This window comes from Danio rerio, chromosome 21 (assembly GCF_052040795.2).
Source record: "Danio rerio strain M-AB ecotype USA chromosome 21, GRCz13ab, whole genome shotgun sequence".
Classification (NCBI taxonomy): domain Eukaryota; kingdom Metazoa; phylum Chordata; class Actinopteri; order Cypriniformes; family Danionidae; genus Danio; species Danio rerio.
Window position 1 is genome coordinate 16194369 of NC_141041.1, and position 22532 is coordinate 16216900.

Genomic DNA, 22532 nt, shown 5'->3' on the forward strand with positions numbered 1-22532 from the left:
AGATGATAAATGTTAAGCTAAATGTTACGACAGATTTCTATCTTCATCTGCATCTTTGAGTGTGTGATATTTCAAGCACTGTGAGTCATTCATATCGCATACAATTATCTTCAAAGGCCAGGATGATAGTGTTGTGTAATATATCACACTTTCATGCTACTAAAATATGAAAATGTGCCATTTCTATTGTTTAGCTAAACTGTAAAAATTGCTATTTAAAGATGAACAAATAATTGCTTGATTTTGTTTCAGTAAAGTGCAGATGTGCTCATTCTTTGTAAGTCTCAAAGCAATTGCCTCTGGCTAAACTGTCGAATGACCCCGCTGAGTCAGATAGCCAAATGTTTATTAAGCTGCATGTCTGTGAGGTCAGATGTCTTGTACAATTTACTCCAGACCATCTGGATGTATGAGATGTTTACAACTCATCTGAATGTGAACTAGTTTCTCAAGATTTCCCTTATGTTGTTCCAAATTAGTATAGTTTTTTTCTTCCAGCAGCTCAAAAGAAGATGCATTTGGTGATCAAAATGTTTCTCTTCTCTATTAACTTCACTGCTTTTTCCTCATAGTACGGATTTAAATGGGGACTACACTACCTGACAAAAGTCTTGTGGCCCAGTTGTAAGATCAATAAATAATAACTTGACCTCTAGTTCATCATTTGGAAAAGTGGCAGAAGGTAGATCCTTTCAGATGAATCATTTGTTGATCTGCATTCATAATCACAAATACTGCGGAAGACCTATTGAAATCTGCATGGACCCAAGATTTTCACATAAATCTGTCAAGTTTGATGAAGGAAAAATCATGGTTTGGGGTTACATTCAGTATGGGGAAGTGTGAAAGATCTGCAGAGTGAATGCCAACATTAGCAGCCTGAGGTATCAAGACATTTGTGCGGCCCATTATATTATAAACCAAAGGAGAGGGCATTTTTTTCAGCAGGAGAGCACTCATACTTCACATCAAAGTTCCTGAAAGCAAAGAAGGTCAAGGTGCTCCAGGATTGGCCAGCCCAGTAACCACATATGAACTTTAATGAGCATGTCTAGGATTACATGAAGGAGGCATTGAAGATGAATTGAATGAATCCTGAACTCTGGGAGTCCTGCAAGAACGCTTCCTTTGCCATTCCAGATGACTTTATTAATAAGTTATTTGAGTCATTGCAGAGATGTATGAATGCAGTCCTCAAAGCTCATGGGAGTCATACACAATATTAATTCTTACTGCAGCATGACTTTATATTCTATACAGTACATTATTTCTGTTAAGTGACAAGACTTTTGTCTAAACAAAATCAGACCTCACCAGGAGCAGGTTCAGAATTCAAAGGCCCCTGGGCACAATGTCTTGTAGCCCCCCTACCTGGCCGCACCCCAATAGTTTAATAAAAAAAAATGATTAATCTAATATTTATTTAAATAAAATGAATCTTTAATGTATTGCCCACATTTCTAAAATAAATGATATACAGTACATATATTTCTAGTCTACAAAGATCTAACTTAATTTTAAAGTATTTAAAGCACACTTAAAAAAAAAAATACTAATACAATTATTGAAAATTAATAGATTTTAATATACTTGTTCAGGTTCACTAAAGCAGTACTAAAATGTATATTTAAGGGTATTTTTAATGGATAAATTCTACAAACTTATAAAGCACATGATTTGGATAACACCTCTCCAATCCAGTTCAGTTCTATGAATCTGAGTCTTCCATAATACACTCACTTATTAATGATTCCTACTTGTCTTCCTCATGATGGAGAGTAGGCAAAAATCTGATATGTAATGAGGGGAAAAAGAAGAATGAGTTTATCAGAGGCTGGATTCAAACCGGGTTCATGATCGATCGTGTCAAAACATGTTGCCATGTGCTTTACGAGCTACGCCACTCACACTGCCACTTGATGCTCTCTTTAGTTGTGTTGTCTCTGTCAATCAAAGGGTATTGGGCAGAAATCACTTAAACTAGCTCATTCCAACGTCCAACTCCAAAATCGCTGTTTTTTTCCCCACCCTCGTAGGGACCCCAAGTGCGCACGAGCCCCTGGGCCTGTGCCCATAATCCCCATTGGTTAATCCGGCCATGGACCTCACTGTCCTGATTAAATAATTAAAAATCAAGGCATGATCATATTTTATTTTGGTAATCTAGAGGTCTTTGCCTATCATAAAAGCCACTTCTGATACCAAACAATCAGCTAGAAGTCAAGTTATTATTTGTAATTCCTAAAACTTGGATAGGCAACAAAACTTTTGTCATGTAGTGTAGAAACTCTATATAGACTTTTTAATGTCTTCTAAGAATCTAGAATAAATTAAACATATTTTGTGTGTGTGTGTGTTAATGCATTTTGAAGTGACAAGCACTTCGAATTTGCTACTTTCCCAGAAGGAAAACAACTATTCAAGATCATCCCATGAGGCCTGTAAATTCAATTTCATGAATTTTTTATGAAGACATTTAGACAAGGAATGATATATTCAATAAATATATTTTAGCCTCAATAATAAGAATACAATTTAGAAAATTTGTTTTTACAATAATCTGTGTAAAACTGTTTTCTATAACTATAAAACTATAATGCAAACTAAAATCTGAAAATAGTTTCTCAATATTTCTCTTATTTTGTTCCAAATTAGCATCATTTCTTTTCTCCCAGGAGCTTAAAAGATACATTTGTTGATCAAAATGTTTCTCTTCCCTATTAACTTCTATACTTTTCCCCCTGTAGTTTGGATGTAAATGGGAACCAGAATATCCACTGTTTAAAATGTCTTCTGGGAATCTAGACCAAACATATATTTTGTGTGTGTGTTTTAAAGTGACATATTTACCAGGAAAACAGCTAATCAAGATCATCTCATGAGGCCTGTACAGCAAATGTCATGCAATTTTAATGAGGACATTCAGACGAGGGCTAAAATATCTTCAATAAATAGGAAACTACTTTTATTGAATTAGTTGAAGTCAGAATTATTAACCCCCCTGTGATTAATTATTTTATATTTTACCCAATATCTGTTTACAGTGAGAAGATTTTTTCAACACATTTCTCAACATTCATTCCCTCATTTTCTTTTAGGCTTAGTCCCTTTATTAATCTGGGGTCGCTACAGCGGAATGAACTGCCAACTTATCCAGCACATGTTTTAAGCATCAGATGTCCTTCCAACCACAACCCAACACTGGGAAATACCCATACACTCTCACATTCACACACATACACTACGGCCAATTTAGTTTATTCAATAAATTAAACGCACGAACAAGTGGACAACATGCAAACTCTACACAGAAATGCCAACTGATCCAGCCGGGGCTCAAACCAGCAACCTTCTTGCTATGAGGGGATTGTGCTACTACCCACTGCGCCACCGTGATGCCCCTTTTCTAAATACAATAGTTTTAATAATTTCTAATAACTGATTTATTTTATCTTTGCCACGTTGACAGTACAAAATATTTTAGTTATATTTAGTTCAGTTTAGTCATTGTATAACAATGGTTTGTTCTAGCTAATTACAAAAAATCTATATATTGGTTAAAGGGGCTAATAGTGTTAACTTTAATTTAAAACCTGCTTTTATTTCAGCCAAAACAAAACAAAGGAGACTGTCTGCTGAATAATAAATTATTAAATTATCTGAAATACAGTGAAAATGTCCTTCATATTTATAATTCCAATGTTTGGGAAAAACATAAAAGTGAATACTTTTCTAGCTTAAGGGAATTATGAATTATATTCAAGTAGGCCTATTTTAACATAAAAAATATAGTACATCTGACAATTTTCTATATAATCTGAGTTAAGAATTACAGTATCACAATACTACTTGGTATTGTGTTACTTTAGCTGGTATAGGATTAATTAATGGTATCGTGACAACTGTGCTAAGCACTATATATATATATATATATATATATATATATATATATATATATATATATATATATATAAATATATACACGCAGTTGAAGTCAGAATTGTTAGCCCCTCTTTGTTTTCTTTTTTAAATTTTTCCCAAATGATGTTTAAAAGAGCAAGGAAATGTTCAAAGTGTCTGATAATGTTTTTTTCTTCAGAAAAAAAGTCTAATTTGTTTTATTTCGGCTAGAATAAAAGCAGTTTTTAATTTTTTGTGAACCATTTTAAGGACAAAATTATTAGCCCCTTTAATCTAAATCTTTTCCTCACAGTCTACAGAACAAACCCTCGTTATACAATAACTTGCCTAATTACCATACCCTGCCTAGTTAGACTAATTTACCTAGTTAAGCTTTTAAATGTCACTTTAAGCTATATAGAAGTGTCTATAAAATATCTAGTAAAATATTATTTACTGTCATCATGGCAAATATAAAATAAATCAGTTATTAGAGATGAGTTATTAAAACTATTATGATTAGAAACGTATTGAAACAATATTTTTTTCCGTTAAACAGAAATTGGGGAAAAAAATAAATAGGGGTGCTAATAATTAAGGAGACTAAAAATTCTGACTTCAACTGTATTTGAGCAATATTACACGAGTAGCAATGTGATATGGCTGTATATCAGCACTGATGGGAGGCATCCGTTGGCACGATGCCAAAGGCCGTGACAAAACTGCTGATTTTGCGCACACTAAGATTATTATCTGAATATATATAGCCTTATCAGATTATAAGGCTGAACGTGACATGAAATGCCATCCGTCTACACAGTAGTGTTACAGTCTACAGTACTTCTCTATTGCAATCGGGATTTCACAATAATTAATCCCAAAAATAACAACAAATTCACTATCAGCATGCTGTTGTGTTTGCGATAAGGAAAATTGCTAAACACGTGCGGACTTTGCTTATTTCAATCTGCCAACACAACACACATTTCTGATATGCGAGCAAATCAGTATAAATATAGCACCACAACATACAAAAGAGAGGGATTGACTTGATTGCAGCGGGTTTTGGATGGCCGCTTCGATCGGGTACTGTACCAAAGTTTAGTTTACATACTGTACCAAAGAGGGGGGTGGGGGAAATTATGGGAGTTTTTCAGGAAGAAATAAAAACGGGATGGTTGCGGGAGACTGGTCTGAAATACGGGATACACACATGAAAAACGGAAGTGTTGGCAGATGTGCTTACCAGTTTAATATTGATATGATCTGCTGTAGTTAGAAATCAGACTGTTATATCTTTCAAGCATAAGGGCTTATTATGTGGTTTTGTCGCCCTCTTGTGGATAGAAAACGTCAACCGTCACCGACGAGCCCTCTCAGAAACTGTAAATATTTTAAAATAGGCGTTACTCTTACAAATAAACTGCATAGTTGCAATCTAAACAACTACATTCTCGACTAAAAAAGCCTCAAAAGTACATTTTGTTGTCTAACAACAGTGATATTTGTCAAACTGTAGCATCTCTCTGTTGCTGGTTGTATGTCGGCAGAGTAATACACAGATATGAAGGGTGAAGAGGCCTTTGTATGATGTTACTGGCAAAATATCGCACCGCTATCAGCCAATCAGATTCAAGAACTAGACAGAACTGTTGTATAATATATATATATATATATATATATATATATATATATATATATATATCTCGCTTTAATAAACAAAAATAGACTTTGAAGCGAGTGAAGAGGGACTAATAATAAGTATGGTTGGTCCTGATTCACAGAAGACATTTTTAAAAGTTTATATATATAAAGTTTTTTAAAGTTTACATATATATATATAAACTTTTAAAAATGTCTTCTGTGAATCAGGACCAACCATACTTATTATTAGTCCCTCTTCACTCGCTTGAAAGTCTATTTTTGTTTATTAAAGCGACAAGTGCTTTGAATTTGCCACTTTTAAGTAAGGAAAACAGCACTAATCAAGCTATTTTATGAGGTATTTAAATGTCAGGGAATGTCGATGAAGCCATTTAAATGAGGGCTGAAATATCTTCCATAAATGGAGAGGGGAAAAAAGCATCCCCTTGATCTGAAATAAATCCTTAAAAAACATGTTTCTCAGCCGTGTGCTTGAGGAAGCGGATTAATTTTTCATGGAAATGTTATATTGATTGTGAGGTAATATATTTCCCGGCACTGGGGAACGTGTGCAGGGACTTAATTCACCAGGTCATGAAACAACTCTAAACATGTCTAATCATTGATGTTTTACCAATTAAATCCACGCCAGGGGTGTATTTCACAATTTGAATAGTAGGAGTGTATGCCTGTGTGACTGACAACACACGGAGAGTGAGATCACAGTGGGCTTCTGTAATGAGAAACAGAAGAAGAACACGGTATAAAACCCAAGACAAGTGTCTGTAAACAAAAGCCAGTATTACACACAACACGCACACACGCTTCAAGAACAGACACATTCACATTGTCAATCTTTCCTCAAAACAGACAGCCTCAAGAAGCCGTGGTGTTCAGGAGCCGGATTTCTCAGATGGAAATTGGAACAGTCTGCATTGAGGGATTTCTGACATTTCTCTGCTATACTCTACACCACTGATAACATCACAATATAAGCCAATATTATCTCTGTGGAAGATGAAGATGTCAACTGGTATTATACTGCTATAAAAACAATATTTTCTAGTTATGAATTCAGAATATAAATCAGAGTTTAAGACAATATTTTCAAGTCATAAAATCTGAATATATTTATTTCATAGCTTCAGCAGAAGACATTATTCTTATGCAATCAAATTGGATTATAAACCAACATTTATGACTGCAGCTAGTACATCAGAACAGGCCGATATTTGTGAAAACAATTCACAGTTTCTTTGTACCCTAACCTGTTTCACCAAGTAAGACATGTTCCTGGATCAACATTCCAATCAGCCAATCCGACTTAAGAGATACATTTAAAATTTTTGTTCAGTTTAGGCTTACGGTTAGGTTTATACACTTCTACATGAGTGTTATCCAACTATTATTGCCCTCTGATTTTAGGAATTATTTACAATTATGGTTGGTTTAGCTAGAGAAGCATTAAGTTTTTCCACTTTCGAAGTCTGCCATTTATATAGCATATGTGCAATACACTACTGACTCTTAAAAGAAATGGAAGATAAGACTCTGGTTTATTGAACGTTATGCTCAAAACACACCCATAACTCATTAAGAGAATAAGCACAACCCTATTAAACCATGCGCCAGGGTGCAGAACGTATTTTTCCATACATAAAATAGCAAAAGTGGATTCAGACGCCCTTAATGCTTTTGTACCATGTGCTTTAGACTTTGCGTTTAGATCAGGTTTGGGCAAACTCGGTCCTGGAGGGCCGGTGTCCTGCACAGTTTAGTTCCAACTCTAATCACACACACCTGCTTATAGATTTGTAGTGATCTTGAAGACACTGATTAGCATGTTCAGGTGTGTTTGATTAGTGTTGCAGCTAAACTATGTAGGACACCAGCTCTCCAGGACCGAGTTTGACCACCCCTGGTTTAGATCGTTAAAAATAGAACCCAAAGACTTCAACCTGAGTTATACAGATAAAACACAACACAATAGTTACTGGCAAATAATCACAAGATGTGTCTCAATAAGCTGAATATTCTGTTGTCAAAAAATAAAAAATAAATAAAAATGTTGACTCTTAAATCAGAATACTGATACATTTGTTAAGAGATAAAAGAGTATAAACCAATATTTGCTAGCTATGAAAACAATAATATTTTCTAGCTAATTCAAATCTGAATTTAAATGATAACATATCCTATTTTTGTTTGCGAAAAAACTTAACCATTACAACCAAATAATATATCAGAATATTCTCCAGTTAATTATAAAAATAACTAATCAAACTCATTTCTAGCCATTTTTTAATATATATATATATATATATTAATATATATATATATATATATATATATATATATATATATATATATATATATATATATATATATATATATATATATATATATATATATAATATATATATATAATATATATAATATAATATATATAAAAAAAAAATACAAGTCTGAACATGAGCTCTTGTTTTTATTTGCATAATAATCTGAATATAAATATAATAATCTAAATATGTTGTTTATAACTATAACATGAAGCAGAATTTCTAGCCATGAAATCCGAACATACATATTTATAATCTAAATATAAGCAAATAATTCAGAATATGAACCAGTTTATAACATAATGTATTCACTTTTTTCATTTTCCTTCAGCTTAGTCCCTTTATTCATAAGGGGTCGCCACAGTGGAATGAACTGCCAGCTTATTCAGCATATGTTTTACACAGTGGATGCTCTTTCAGCTGCATTCTAGTACTGGAAAACATCCATACACTCTCATTCACACAGATACACTACAGCCAATTTAGTTTATTCAATCCATTTATAGCGCATGTCTTTGGACTGTGGGGGAAACAGGAGCACCCAGAGGAAACCCAAGCCAACATGGGGTGAACATGCAAAATTCCACACAGAAATGCCAACTGACCCAGCCAGGACTTGTACCAGCGATTTTCTTGCTGTGAGTAGACAGTGCTAACCGCTGAGCCACCATATGGCCCACTAACCTAATGTATTCAAGCAAAAATATAAACAGAACTTTGTATTCTATACTAGAAAACAGGAACAAATCCCAACTATTTTACAGCCCTAAAAAAACTCTAATTCAGATTTAATTAAAATTTAATCAGTATATAACAAACTATTTTACAACTTTAAAACAGCAGCTAACCTGGTATCTTCAAGCTGTAAAATCAAAATGTTATCCAAGGATGCATCAACATGTCAACCATAAAAAAAAAGAGAAAACGGCAGTGAAATGCTGTAATTTCAGCTGAATATTTTTCAGCCTTGGCCACGAATTGACTTCTTGTTGCATCACTAATTCAGTCTCTTTCCATCATCTCTTACTTCCACCGAGGCTTCAATTTAAGCAAATATTGAATTGAAATGTATCGTCTGCATCTCATACGTGTCTGACAGGAATCACTCGGTCTGAGTCCCAAAAAAATACGGGCGAATGTACCTCCAAGAAAGATGCCTCTTGTTCCACTTATTCTGAGGAGCCAGAGCTCGCTTTCGTCTGCCTGCTGACAGATCCGGTTCTGACATATCTGGCAACGAGCAGCGAGGGGTCTTCATTAAGCCCAGGGTTGCTTGGTCTGCAGGGAAACACATACATGCATAAAAACAGACTCGGATGCATGTGCAGAATGCAGAGAGGATGATGCTTTTCTCTCTCTGTAAATAATTCAAAGGATATAAGACTGAAAAAAAATTGGAATTAGTTAGAATGATGGATATTGGCTTATAATTAACAAACTCGGATAACATATATCAATAATCAATGTTTATTGGTAACAAATAATAAGAATAAAAATCAATGATTTATATCTATAAAACAAGAATGAACCAGAATATTCCCCAGCTCTGACATCAGTATACGCAATATTTTCTAAGTGTAATGTCAAGTTTTAGCTGATGATTTCTAGCTATAAAAATGTAAAAAATAAATACAAATGTAGCCTTTTTTTGCAGAATCTAAATTATTTATTAGCTACGTATAAAACAAAAATAGTTTCTAGCCAGGGACAACAATATTGTGTGAATTTGTGTGATTGAGAATTGAATGAATCAGTTTTATTTCCAGTGTATGTTTAATGCTATTCTGTTTAACTGATGTACTTGGAGCATGTGTCACAATTCGCCTTGCTTTCTAATAGCCAAGGTGCATATTAGGGATTTATGTAACACATCTCGTATGTGCCCTAAAACAATCATTTTAAAGTAATAAATACTGAATATACTATTTCTGCATTGTGTCAATTCCTCATATGCACTAAATCACAGACTGATTAGGATACAGTTTCAGTCTAATTAAACATTTTCATTTGTGTTTTATGTTTTATGAGGTGAAATCTGGTGAAATCTGTTCAAAATAACTTAGTTTATAACTGCACAACTACATTCTGTATTTTGTCTTTGTGTTTTATCATCTTCTTTATTTTTAGACTGTCAGTTTATATTTTAATTATTGAACTGTATATATTGTACAATTTAAAATTTTTATATAGTATATATATATATATATATATATATATATATATATATATATATATATATATATATATATATATATATATATATACACTGCTTTTATTATTTTTGTAGATATATTTGAAGTATATTTTTCTGATTTGGTTTTTCTGTTTGTTGTTTCTGTGGTACTTTTTAGATTTTTATTTGTTTTGCACTTGTATACCTTCACTGTGGATGGACTTTTTGGCACTGTAAACAATCATCACTTTGCACATGCTTTGCGAGTAAGCTATCATTTGCCCAATTATTTTGGTGTGAACTTTTCTTTTTTGTTGAGCAAAGTACAATTATTGCATTGGAATTCAAATAAATAGATGTTTGAATTTTTTTATGAGAATACAGTAGACTTCAACATTTGGTATATTCTAATTTGGGAATTTCACATATGGATTTTTTTATCATAAATGTAAATGGACAGTGAAAAAAAAAAACTATTTTACTGATTTTTAAATAGAAATAGGTCATTACCTATGTACCATAAAATAAAATAAAATAAAAAAATAAATAAATAAAAACAAAGCAAAAAGAACTGTTAATTATCTTAAAGCCTTACATCCTGTCTTTGAATAGTTGTATTCATTATTTCTTTTAATATTGTATTTTGATGTCAAAATACTATAATGTTATTGTTCCTGTATGTTCTGTGTTCAAAAATGGCAATAAAGACTAATAGTAATAAAAAAGCATAAGCTATAATTTTTTGATCCGTCACAAACTCTCCCCCTAAAGACGAGCTGGTGGGATCGTTTTCATCATAATGTCTATGTTGTTGTACAGTGATCTTGGGTTTCTTGAAGTAAAATGTATTATTATTATTAGTATTATTATTAAATCAATAATCGGTCAGTCTACTTGTATCCATCAACAATTCAAGGATATCATGGGCCAGGGATTTAAAGCTAAACCTAAACAAAAAATAAAACGGTAAATTCTGGTTTAAAAAAAAAAAAAAAAATTTATTGTTATTAAAATAAAGTTTCATAGATGTGACCCTAAACGAGTCCACCTCATACTTCAGTTTCTCATCAAATTTTTCAAACACTCAAATGCTCTACAGTATTTGACATGTCCCGCCCCCTTCAAAATGCTTCTTGTTTGGTTTTCATGTGATGTGCTTGAGCACAATTGCTGTCAGTGCAGAGCAGTGAAAAAACTAAACATTATTGACTTTTTGTTTTTAAGTGGAGGGGCTATGCCCTGCCCTGACTTTATGTTTCAGTTGAGATTTTGTCAAACATCAAATAAAAATTGCACATTTCAAAGCACTTATCGGGACCTCTAATTACTCACCCTCAACCTCCTGAAATCTTTTATTTTTGGATCACAAACTATGACATTTTAGATAACATCTTAGAGCTCTCTCATTCTACACAGACAGTAATGGTCCCTATGTCTCAGAGGTTTGGAACAACATATAGACAGGATTTTCATTTATGGGGTGAACTATCCTTTTAATATAAAAGCATGTATAAAAATGACACCATACAAACCTAACACTCCTGTTTCCTCCAGGCCTCCGAACCTCTGCATGGCTTTGATGGCCTTCGTCAGAGCCTCTTTAGTTTGTAGCTGTCCATTTACGGGATCAGGGGGTGGAAGATACCCAAACTTACTCAGCCAGTCCTGTGGGAGAAATCAGATGTCATTTTTTGACATCTACCAGGCAGCAGGCACAGTATAGCAAAAGCTTCCATGCTGTGCATTTTCATTCGTCCCTCAGCAATTTGTTATGCATTTGTATTACATATAGTTCCCCCAATAATCAAAACTATCCACTGACATTTTTAAAGATTTTAGTTGCAAAAGAGTAGACGTCACAAGTAGAATATTAAATAATTACTTGATCATAGGAATGTTAAATGACTAACAGTAACATCTTCTAAACTCATTATTGCCACAGTCATATCACCCTGCAGCCCAAGACTGGTTACTCACTGAAGCTAAGCAGGGCTGAGCCTAGTCAGTACCTGGATGGGAGACTACATGGGAAAGCTAGGTTGCTGTTGGAAATGTGTCCAGCAGGGGGGTGCTCAATCTGCGGTCTGTTTGAGTCATAATGCCCCAGTATAGTGAAGGGGACAATATAAGTAAGAGTCAGTAAAAGCTGTTTTGTGGTCATAAAAAAATCCATTGCACTTCTTGTAAAGAGTAGAGGAGTAACCCCAGGCCAAATTCTCTACATCGGCCCTTCCCCAACATGCCCCCCAATCATCTCCATCCACTGAATTGGCTCTATCACTGTCTCTCACTCCACCTATAGCTGGTGTGTGGTGAGTGCACTGGCAGCATTGTTCTGTGGCTGCCGTCGCATCATCCAAGTGGATGCTGCACACTGGTGGTGGAGTGGGGAGACCCCATGATTGTAAATCACTTTGGATGTATGTCCATGATAAATGTGCTATATAAATACACATTACTTACTAAACAAAAAAATAAATAAATAAATAAAAAATTAAATTTGTGGATTTTGAACTGAAATACTGAATAAATTATTAATCCAACATGAATGTGACAAGATAGGAAACACTTGTGCACCCTATTTCTTATATTTTAAAATACCAAAATTAGTTCAAAACAGTTTTATATTGGTTTCAGCAGCACGAGTGGTCTTCAATGAACCTAAACGAGCACATGTCAGTCTGCTGCTAGTCCGTTTGCACTGGCTGCCAGTTGCTGCTCGCATCAAATTCAAAGCTCTGATGTTTGCCTACAAAGTGACTTCTGGCCTTGCTCCTTCTTATCTGCTCTCACTTCTGCAGATCTATGTGCCTTCCAGAAACTTGCATTCTGTGAATGAACGTCGCCTCGTGGTTCCATTCCAAAGAGGGAAGAAATCAGTTTCGCTCACGCTCAATCTGCCCAGTTGGTGGAATGAACTCCCAAACTGCATCAGAACAGCAGAGTCACTCGCTATTTTCAAGAAACTACTAAAAACTCAACTATTTAGTCTCCACTTCACTTCCTAATCTGCAATTGCCTCTCTGGATATCACACTAACTGTACCAAAAAAAAAAAAAAAGTACTAATACTTTCCTTCTTAGACTTTAAACTTGCCTTGCTATAGCACTTATTCATTGTTGCTCATATAGTTGTGTAAGTTGCTTCCTTGTCCTTATTTGTAAGTCGCTTTGGATAAAAGCGTCTACTAAATGACTAAATATAAATGTAAATGTTTCAAAAATATCCCCCATTGTATTCAAGACATACTGTAGTTATGGCTATCTATAATGACAATTGTGCTCTGTATGAGAATGTACAGGGTAAACTGCCTAAAATTGTTAAACTTGATTAATAAAAGAATCTTTACCCTGCAAAGGCTCATAGCCGAAACGTTTCTCTTTTTATCTCCTGTTGTATATTCAAGAAATGAAGTGTGGACCAGTTTTATTATTTGTAATTTGAGAAAATCTGGTCACAGCCACAAACCTAACTGGAAGAATGCGCTGATTTATATTAGATTAAAATATTAAACTTGCTAATAGAAATTCATCACAAAATATTATAATTAAGCAGACTTTACAAATGATTTGCTCTGAGCAGATGCTGCACTTTTTCCTCATGTCCTTAGATGAACTCACCTCTTACCAGAAAACCTGACAGATTATTAAAAAACAGAACAGGCACTAGTCTAATTAAAATGCTTCACACTTTTTCAAATGTATTTTCCTTTGTCCGCAATGTCACTTTCCATCCTGCCAGTATTTCATGGATCTTTTTTAACTGAAGCGCACAGTACGATTCATAACAATCTTTTACTTGTCAGACTGTAAGAACACCACGTCTGCTATATTGTAAGTCATGCCACATTGCAGGATCTCAGATGGCATTAAAGCCAGCCTCTTTGACACTCGGGTCTTGTTAAAAACAGACATATGCAGGACGAAGGCTCATCCACAATGTCCCGTCTTGAAAATAAAAATGGATAAATAAATAAAATGGTTTGTTGTTGTGACACTATTTGCATTGTCAAATTCTATGCTCTGACTTGTTTAATGTTTGATGATTCGTTTTACATTGCAGGACTTGCAAATCTGCTGACACCGCAATTCAATTTAATGACAATGAAATACAATTGCATTTGATTGCAATGGCCATTAATTGCCGGTTGAAGAAAAATAATCAAACTGCTCATCAAAGGATGTAGGATTTTTCAAAATGCATCACAAACAGCAAAATATTAGCCTAAATAATGTAGTACAGTGTGGATCTGGCTGAACCAAAACCAGATTGTTATCTCATTTGTGGCATATCTAATGACTTCTGTGATGTATTATGGAATTAGTTTGATGTCTCAAACAAAAATATACATAAATAATGTTAATACAAAAATTAGATGGGCAGATACACAGTGCGATTTTTCGTTTGATTGTATATGATTTTTTCCCATTAAAGAAAGTTGTTTGGAAATAATTATTGCTAGGATTGTTGTGGCTTGTACCTTATGAGAGGCACTTACAGTATAAGCTCCCAAATTTACAAACTTTTTTGTAAAAGGAGATTGCTTTGGAAATCACCAGATCATGAAATTGTATAATCACTATATCCAAACGATTTTCGTGATGTACACTGATAAAACTATTCATTGGATTTACTTTTTTTTAAGGTAAGTGATTGTAAATAATTTATATGAGCTGAATAAAAAAAAACCTGTTGAACAGTACTCAGTTTAATCTGTTTAAATTCAGCCACAAGCCCTAAAAAATGTAGTAAATCAAAGACTCAAGAATAAACAAGACAAGCCACTCATATAGTTTTGAGGAGGAAAAAAGTGTAATGGTCAATATGGCGAATGAAGTAGCCAATCATCGATCACTATAGACGGATGTTTCTTTGGGCAAGAAGCTTGTACCAGATGTGTGCTTTCAGGACAGTTTTTGTGTTCAACAAACACACTGAATCTCAGCAAATACTTGCTTTACAGACATAAGAAATTTGTCCACACAAAGCCTGAAATCTCGATTTTTAAAATGAAGCAAGTGCACTTGAAAACAAAAGTTTTCTGGTTTTGTAACCTGTATAATACAAACATGAGGTAGAGTCCATCATATCAAAGGCACAAAACAAGACAGCAACTACTCAAATGCCTCACAAACTTGTAAACAAAGAACAGCTGTCATTTCTGGAGGAGATTCACCATCAAGACCAATTAGTGAATTTCTTCTCAAGAGCAGCGTGTTCAGATGAAGCATTATTAAGAGAATAAAAAAAGTTTAACATTGCTATAAATGAGGTTGGTGTCATGATCTTGTTCCTTTCAAGTGTGTATGCACATTAGTTTGTGCAACCTGAAAAATTGCAGATTTTGTTTGATTCTAACAATTAGAAAAAAAACTTATGAGAGCGTTGTTGTTTAATTTTACCGGAGATTCCAAAAATGTAATGTAATCGTTTGCTTGGCAAACAGTTTTGAAGAATTTGATGTTTCAGAGGTATTTAAAAGATAGCCGCTGAGTGAAATGAGTTGCCGTAAAAGGACTTTGAGTAAATCCAATATATTTTTTTCTGTTTGTATGAACATACAATTTTCCAACTAGCAGATTTTGCAGCAGGTATGCCTGCCTTTATGTTGCATTCAGAACCGATCAGAAATTGACTGGTATATTTTTGGTTTGTATATCGGTAAAAACCAAAACCAAAACCAACCAACCTCCCAACATAAAACATAAGTATAGTTATATATACACTATTTAAATAAATATGAAAAAATCTGTTAAATTAAAAGTGAACCAAGCTAATAACCTAAAAATCTGTAACCTTTAGGTCACAGGTGCCAAACTCATATAATTCAAATACATTTGTAATCAAATGAAATTCCATAAATTAATTTAATTTTGCAATTGTATAATGTTTTGATAATAAAATAATATTTAAGGTACACTATAATACTATTGTACTCAAATGATGTTTGACAGAGCAAGGAATTATATCCTATGATAGTTTTTTTTTTTCTAGAGAAAGTCTTATTTGTTTTATTCTTCGTAAATATGCTATTTGAAGGCTTAACTAGGTTAATTATATTAAATGAAGTTTATTTATAAACTAATTTCGAGAGGATCACGTGCTTATGATAGACCACAGCCGGTCCCACATTAGCTAATCACGATCCTCCAATTCCCCACAGCAAGAACACCGCCGGCTCTGGTCCTCGCCAGGCCGGTTGGTGTTTCTGTGCGGAGTCTGCATGTTCTCCACGTATTGGGTCCCCTAATTTCCTCTCACCATCCAAAGATATGCGTCATATGTAAACCAACTAAGCCAAATGAACACCATAGTTTAGCTCCCAGCATCAGTATTTTTCCTTCTCAAAGTAGTTCACCTTAGCCATATCAGCGAGAGATTTTTATAGATCTGCCTGTGCTCAATCTCCCCTCTTGCCCTGTGTACGGGAGGGCTTGAGGATCCCTTAAGCTCAGGGCTCTCTCCTTGGGACAGCATGCCAAACAAGGATATTATAAATCATCAGCTAAGTGTGACGTCTTGAAAGAATTTTAATTATGCTAACTTAAGATGGTTTGTTCTGTAGACAATCAGAAAAAAATATTGCTTTAAGGGGCAAATAATATTGATCTTAATACTGCTTTTATTCTAGCCAAAATAAAACAAATAGGACTTTCTCCAGAAAAAAAAAAAAAATATATATATATATATATATAGGAAATACTGTGAAAAATGTCTTACTCTGATAAACATAATTTGAGAAATATTTGGAAAAAAAATTCACAGGAGGGCTAATAATTTCGACTTCAACTATACATGTCTAATAAACAGCTCCATGATCCTGACTACAATCTCCTTCCCCAACCAGCCCCACACATTAATCCACACCACACTTTTTCGACTCGCCTCTGCAGCTCATCTGCTTGACACTGATGACGACTGCGATTGCGCTGAGTGACTATTAACAAGCATCGATTTAGGCTGAAAATTCAGACACACTCAAGCCTGTCTTTTTTCCTCCCTGTCGTGCGTTAAGCCAGACTACGTTGAATTTTAATGCTCAGATCAATAACAGAGAATCTCTTCTCAATTCAGCCGAATCCATTAGTAAAGTTGTTTTTGTGCAAACACAGCGATCTCAGCCATGCATTGAGATGAAGCAGCTTTGCGCTTACCTATGGATTTAATACTTTCATAAGGCATTGTGCTAAAACACAACGGCTGTGTGATACAGTTCATTAAAATGTATGATCTCTAAAAAGGCTTGTCGCTTGATTAATCACATTCATCGTCTAGAAAAACACCATCAAGGCTACATTAATTATAAGGGAAAAAAGAGGTTGATTAAAAATGTCAACTTGAGGTGTTTAGAATTACGTCAACTTTTAAAGTGCTAGTAAAAAAAAAAAAAAGAGGACATGCTGTCAGCATGTCCTGACTGTTATTCTCCTTTATTCTCCTTTATTTCGCTTGCAATTAATTAATTACTTGTATTTTTAATGGTCCAAAGTAATTATTGATTATATAAATATATGAATTATCACATAAATATTTCATCCCAATGTTGGTCACACTTTATTTTGTTGGTCCCCCTATCTAGTCTGCAGACCAAAGTTAATTTACCAGTTCGAATCTGCTGACTTTCATATCTGTAGATTGTTAAACATCACAGCCACAATGGAAAACTGGCGCTTTGTTTTTTGTTCTTACATCAAATACTTGCAGGGCATAACACTAAGTTTTTTGATCACCACTGTGACTAGTAGTTTTATTTACTAGCCACTCACCATTTTCACTAGTCACAATTATGTTGTTGGAAAATATATTTTATATACATCATTTTGACTTTGGCATGTTAAAATCACAAGATTTAGATTTTGTTCACATGACTCCTTATTCATTTAACTTAGTGTGCTGTTTTGATGTGTTTATAGTGCTGCATAGATAATTTGTATATTGCATATAGTGTAATAAGATTTGAATTATATATTTAAAAAATATTTCAATTATGAAAGGATGATCGGTTAACATTTGCCCATTAATAATCTGATCAAAGAATGTTTAAAGTGAAACCAGCAACTGGTGCTGTTACAAACATGTTTTAAAAGGACAGTGGGTGTGCGAACATCACTTTTTGTCTAGTCTATTTCAAAGAGAAAAGATTGCACCACTTGCATTTCCAAGCATTGTTGATTTGACTAGTGAAACAGGAGTGCAAGATTTTTAAATACTGTCTGTTTAATGCCTGCTAAACATTTACTGACTAGTATGGTGTCTACCCATGTTTCTTAGATTTTCACTTCATTTTCATGGGTTCAAACAGACGAGCAGATGAATTTACCTTGAAATACAAAAAACTGTCTATTGAAAATTAACTTAAATGCATCAAAAAGTTAGCAGAGTACTCTTCAAAATACATGTACGAAGACAAGTTAGGAGTAAGTAACTTTGTTCTCGCTATTAGCAAACCATTAATGATGACTTTTAGCTCAATAAACTCCTAATTTGCTTATTAATGGAGTGTCAGAGTAGACTGTAAAAGCTCTGCTGTCTCCCACAAAGCAGCAGCTCATTTGCATTTAAAAAGACACACACAAAACATGTTTTTGATCATGCCAAAATATGGTCAACTTTGAAATATGAGGTATTTTGTGCTGAAATTTCACAGACAACAGATTTATTTATTCCACATCTTAAATAAAAAGCCACCAACTGAATTGGTGGAGTGTTTCTGGAGTGTCAGGTTACACTGTAAAAGCTCTGCCCTAGAAAGCAGCAGCGCATTTGCATTTAAAGTGACACATACAAAACCTTTTTCTTGATCACACCAAAATAGAGACACATTTGAGATATGGAGGTATTTTGAGCTGAAAACTTGCAGACAATATATTCAATTTGACCTTACTTCGGTAACACTTTATTATGATGGTCTATTTGAGAATTAGTAGACTGTCTGCTTAATATCTGTTGATCCTGCTCCTACACAAACATTTAACTTACTATAAGAAACTTTGCAGGTACATGTAAACTTGCACCAACCCTAACACCAACCTAACAATCTACTTATAATTTAATGAGAATTAGTTGGCATGTAGATGCAATATAACTTAAATTCAACAATTGGACTATCAAAATAAAGTGTGACAATAAGATTTGCAAGTTTTGTTTTTTTCTGGAGTGTCATGCTGCGTTCACACCATATGTGGCATCAGCAAATAAATCACACTATTCGCACATGAGTGGACACGTGAACATTTTGAGTTTACTTCATTTTGCAAGTCAAATTCACTTCACAAAAGATGCAGATTTGCATTATGGGCAGGGCTTTTGTCTTGTTGCTAAATGGCTAACATTGATTTTATTGAGAAAGTAGGAAAGTGCTTTAGGAAGGCTCAACTCCTCCAGAAACTATACCTGGATGATGAAAGCTTTCAGCAGCGAGTCAGTTTGTTGAGCTGTTGTCTGGTGTCGGCAGGAGGATTTCCCCTTGGGACAACGAAAACAGGCACTATGTCAAAATCACGCCCCTACAAGAGCAGGCTCCTGATTGTTAACGTGGTGCGAATGTATGCTAAAGTTCAGATTTTCCAATTTGAGCGATTCATTTACTCGCATCATTTACATCGCACCACAATATGTCTATTCATGTCTTTGCATTGACTTTATATGCAAATCACTTGTGCTTGATGCTTCATCCCCGGCTGGTGTGAACGCACCATTAGAATAGACGGTAAACGCTCTGCCCTCTTCTAGACAACAACAGCTCATTTGCATTTAAAGGGACACATACAAAACCTTTTTTTTTTTAATCATACAAAAATAAGGACATTATTTTGACCTGAAACTTCACAGACAGATTTACTCTTTTTTTTTAACCTCTTTTGGAAAGAGATACCAACTGACTAAATCTAATGTAAAGCCTGGTCCTTTCTGGCACTTTTTCTGACCTTTTTGCTTCATGAGATTTTCTTGTTTTGTTGTTTCTGGAGTGTCAGAGTAGACCAAGTAGGTATAACTGCAGCCCGGAGACCTCCAAGAGGAAGGAACTGCACCGCAAGTAGGTTGGGTGACCTCCAAGTGGGAGGGACTTAAACCGCAAGTAGGTTGGATTTAAGTGGTGTAGGTGGAGTAGACGTCAATATAACACAACAGGTTACTGTGAGGTTGGGCTTAGGATTGGGTTTAGGTGTGCACGTTAATAACAACAACACAACAGGTTACTGTGAGGTTGGGTTTAGGGTTAGGTGTACACATTCATAAAGCACAATATTCAACTCTAAATACGACTAAATAAATAAAATAAATAAAAACTTCAGGTTTGCACAGCCCACTTGGAGCTTAAAGGCCCACCTACTTGGAGCTAGCTCTGACCTCTGTTTATACCCTTTTCCAGTAGACTGTAAAAGCTCCGTAATCTTCCAGTTAGCAGCACCTCATTTGCATTTAAGGAGACACATGCAAAACTTTTTTTTATAGAGACACATTTGAGATATGGGTTATTTTGAGCTGAAACTTCACAAACATCAAACTTATTTTGCATTTTATGAAATGAGCCACCAACTGACTAAAACAAATGTGAGACTATTAACAAGCTACTGTTATCCGTGGGTTGATAAATGATGGCACTGCAACTGCAACTGAACTGAACCCACTCCGTTTGCCTCCTCACTGCTGCTGATGCTGCCATCATTTGTATGTTTACACCCTGTCCAGCTGTGCAAAACTCTGTAGAGGAGGCTTCCTCTCTTTATGTGAGCTCTTTTCCTGCAGGTGGAAATATTGATGCATGATGCGCCACTGTGCATATACTCAATACCTCATATCAGCTAATGCAAACACACACTTATCACACACTGAAGTAACAGCACAGATTACACGCATTCACCAGTCCCTCGCTGTTACCAGCAGTGCAGAAATCCAAAAACTCAGAAGTGCCTATTCGTCCTGAGGAAATATAAGACAACATGCTGGGCGATCATTAGGAGATTGTCCTAATATTGCTGTCTAGTGCTTATCTTAATGCTAAAATTACAAGATAGTAGAGGAGACTGGGGTAATGATGGTTTTATTTACTTTCTTCCACACAATCAGCTTCAATTATTTATGCCAGCTGTGCCAATACCAACAATTAGAGTTGCAAAAAAAGAAAAAAAGTAAAATATGTGTAAAATAGGTATACTCTGAACTAAAAATAAATAAATACACAATAAATAGACTAAATATAGAATAAATATATATATATATAGCAAATACTAAATTGGATTTGCTTATTTAAATCTAAAAAGAAAATGTACACATACAATTATTCTTTAACATTTTTTTTTTTAAATAAAATTAAATAACATTAAATGGAAACAATAAATTATACTCTGTTATATTACTCATATTAACATAATATTCATTCTAATTTCTCCAATCATTTTTATATGTATGTGGCATTCTCCAGTGCTAACTTTAAAAAGCAATGCAGCTTTTAGCGCTTGTTCTAGCAAGACCTAATGTCACGTCACTCATCACAATCAGTTCCAACCAATAGTCACAAGTAGGGCTGGGCAAAAAAAATTGGTATCGATATGTATTGGTGGAACACTATTGTCAACATTTGATTTGATATAAGGTTTCAGTATGAAGCCCTATAGTTTTATTAAAATGCTCCTGCATGCCTTGAAAGCAATGCCTATAAGCTTAGGGTGTCAGTTTGTCTTTTCTAAAAGAGGCGCGCAACTTGCATGACGCACACAAAAAAGGATGTAAGGATGTCGCCGGAGTGGCTTTTTGGTTTCTTTTCTTGTGCATCCCAGCCACTAGCTCCCCATTTAAAGGTGTTTTTAGCATTGGGGGTAATATAGTCTTTCACTTTCACAATTTGTAATGTTGCAGTATGTATTTGAATAATGATGGCTGGTTCCTTTACGTAAAAACTCAGATATCATAATTTGTTTTGTTTACAGTGTTTACTGTATTATTATTATCGACACCTTACAGATGTTGATCTACCTTTACCATTGCACACACTTTGTAACATTTTATTTATCAAGTTTCAGAGTCTCTTTAACACTTATGTTTATTTTATTCTAAAGAGATTAGATATTTTGTTTAAATATATTTGTTTTTGACTATTAAAATATTTGTCTTAGTAATTTTGGTAAATTAAAACAAAGTGGTTAAATAAAAAAAATCCTAATATTTCTAAATGTATTGTTAAACAATATTTAATTATAATTCAATGATAATTTGTTTTGCAATATCGCCCAGCCCTAGCCACAAGACACAAGGAATATATAAGCTGTCTATTCATTTCATTAATTTGGCTGCAGATATTAATGCAGACGTTCACCCACCAACCTTCCACCACCAGGTTGGCCCTGTTCAGCGGGGTAGGTTCCACCCCCGCCTTCATCTCGGCAGTTATAGCTAGTCTAAAGGCTTCCTATTCAAGCTACGAATAAGGCCTTTGCCAAAGAAATCCTATGTTTTTTTAAATTATACTTTTGTCA

The 22532-nt window shown here is 34.4% G+C and overlaps 2 protein-coding genes and 1 long non-coding RNA gene across 5 annotated transcripts in view; 2 read left to right on the forward strand and 1 right to left on the reverse strand.

Annotated features, from left to right (window-relative positions):
- Positions 1-22532, reverse strand: part of mmp17a (matrix metallopeptidase 17a) — a 232811-nt gene that overhangs the window by 67183 nt on the left and 143096 nt on the right. For all 3 annotated transcript variants that reach the window (XM_087300976.1, XM_087300975.1, XM_087300974.1), the window contains 2 exons: positions 11589-11721; positions 9026-9161 (listed from right to left, as the gene is read on the reverse strand). In XM_087300976.1, the coding sequence (XP_087157102.1) occupies positions 9026-9161; positions 11589-11628 (176 nt within the window). In that variant the 5' untranslated portion in view covers positions 11629-11721. The remainder of the gene's footprint in view (positions 1-9025; positions 9162-11588; positions 11722-22532) is intronic.
- Positions 1-22532, forward strand: part of LOC147838808 (uncharacterized) — a 483811-nt gene that overhangs the window by 62074 nt on the left and 399205 nt on the right. The window lies entirely within an intron of this gene.
- LOC147838809 (uncharacterized) lies at positions 17744-21222 on the forward strand. The gene is made up of 3 exons (XR_015520911.1): positions 17744-19126; positions 19248-19404; positions 19888-21222. It is a non-coding gene; the product is annotated as an uncharacterized LOC147838809 (long non-coding RNA).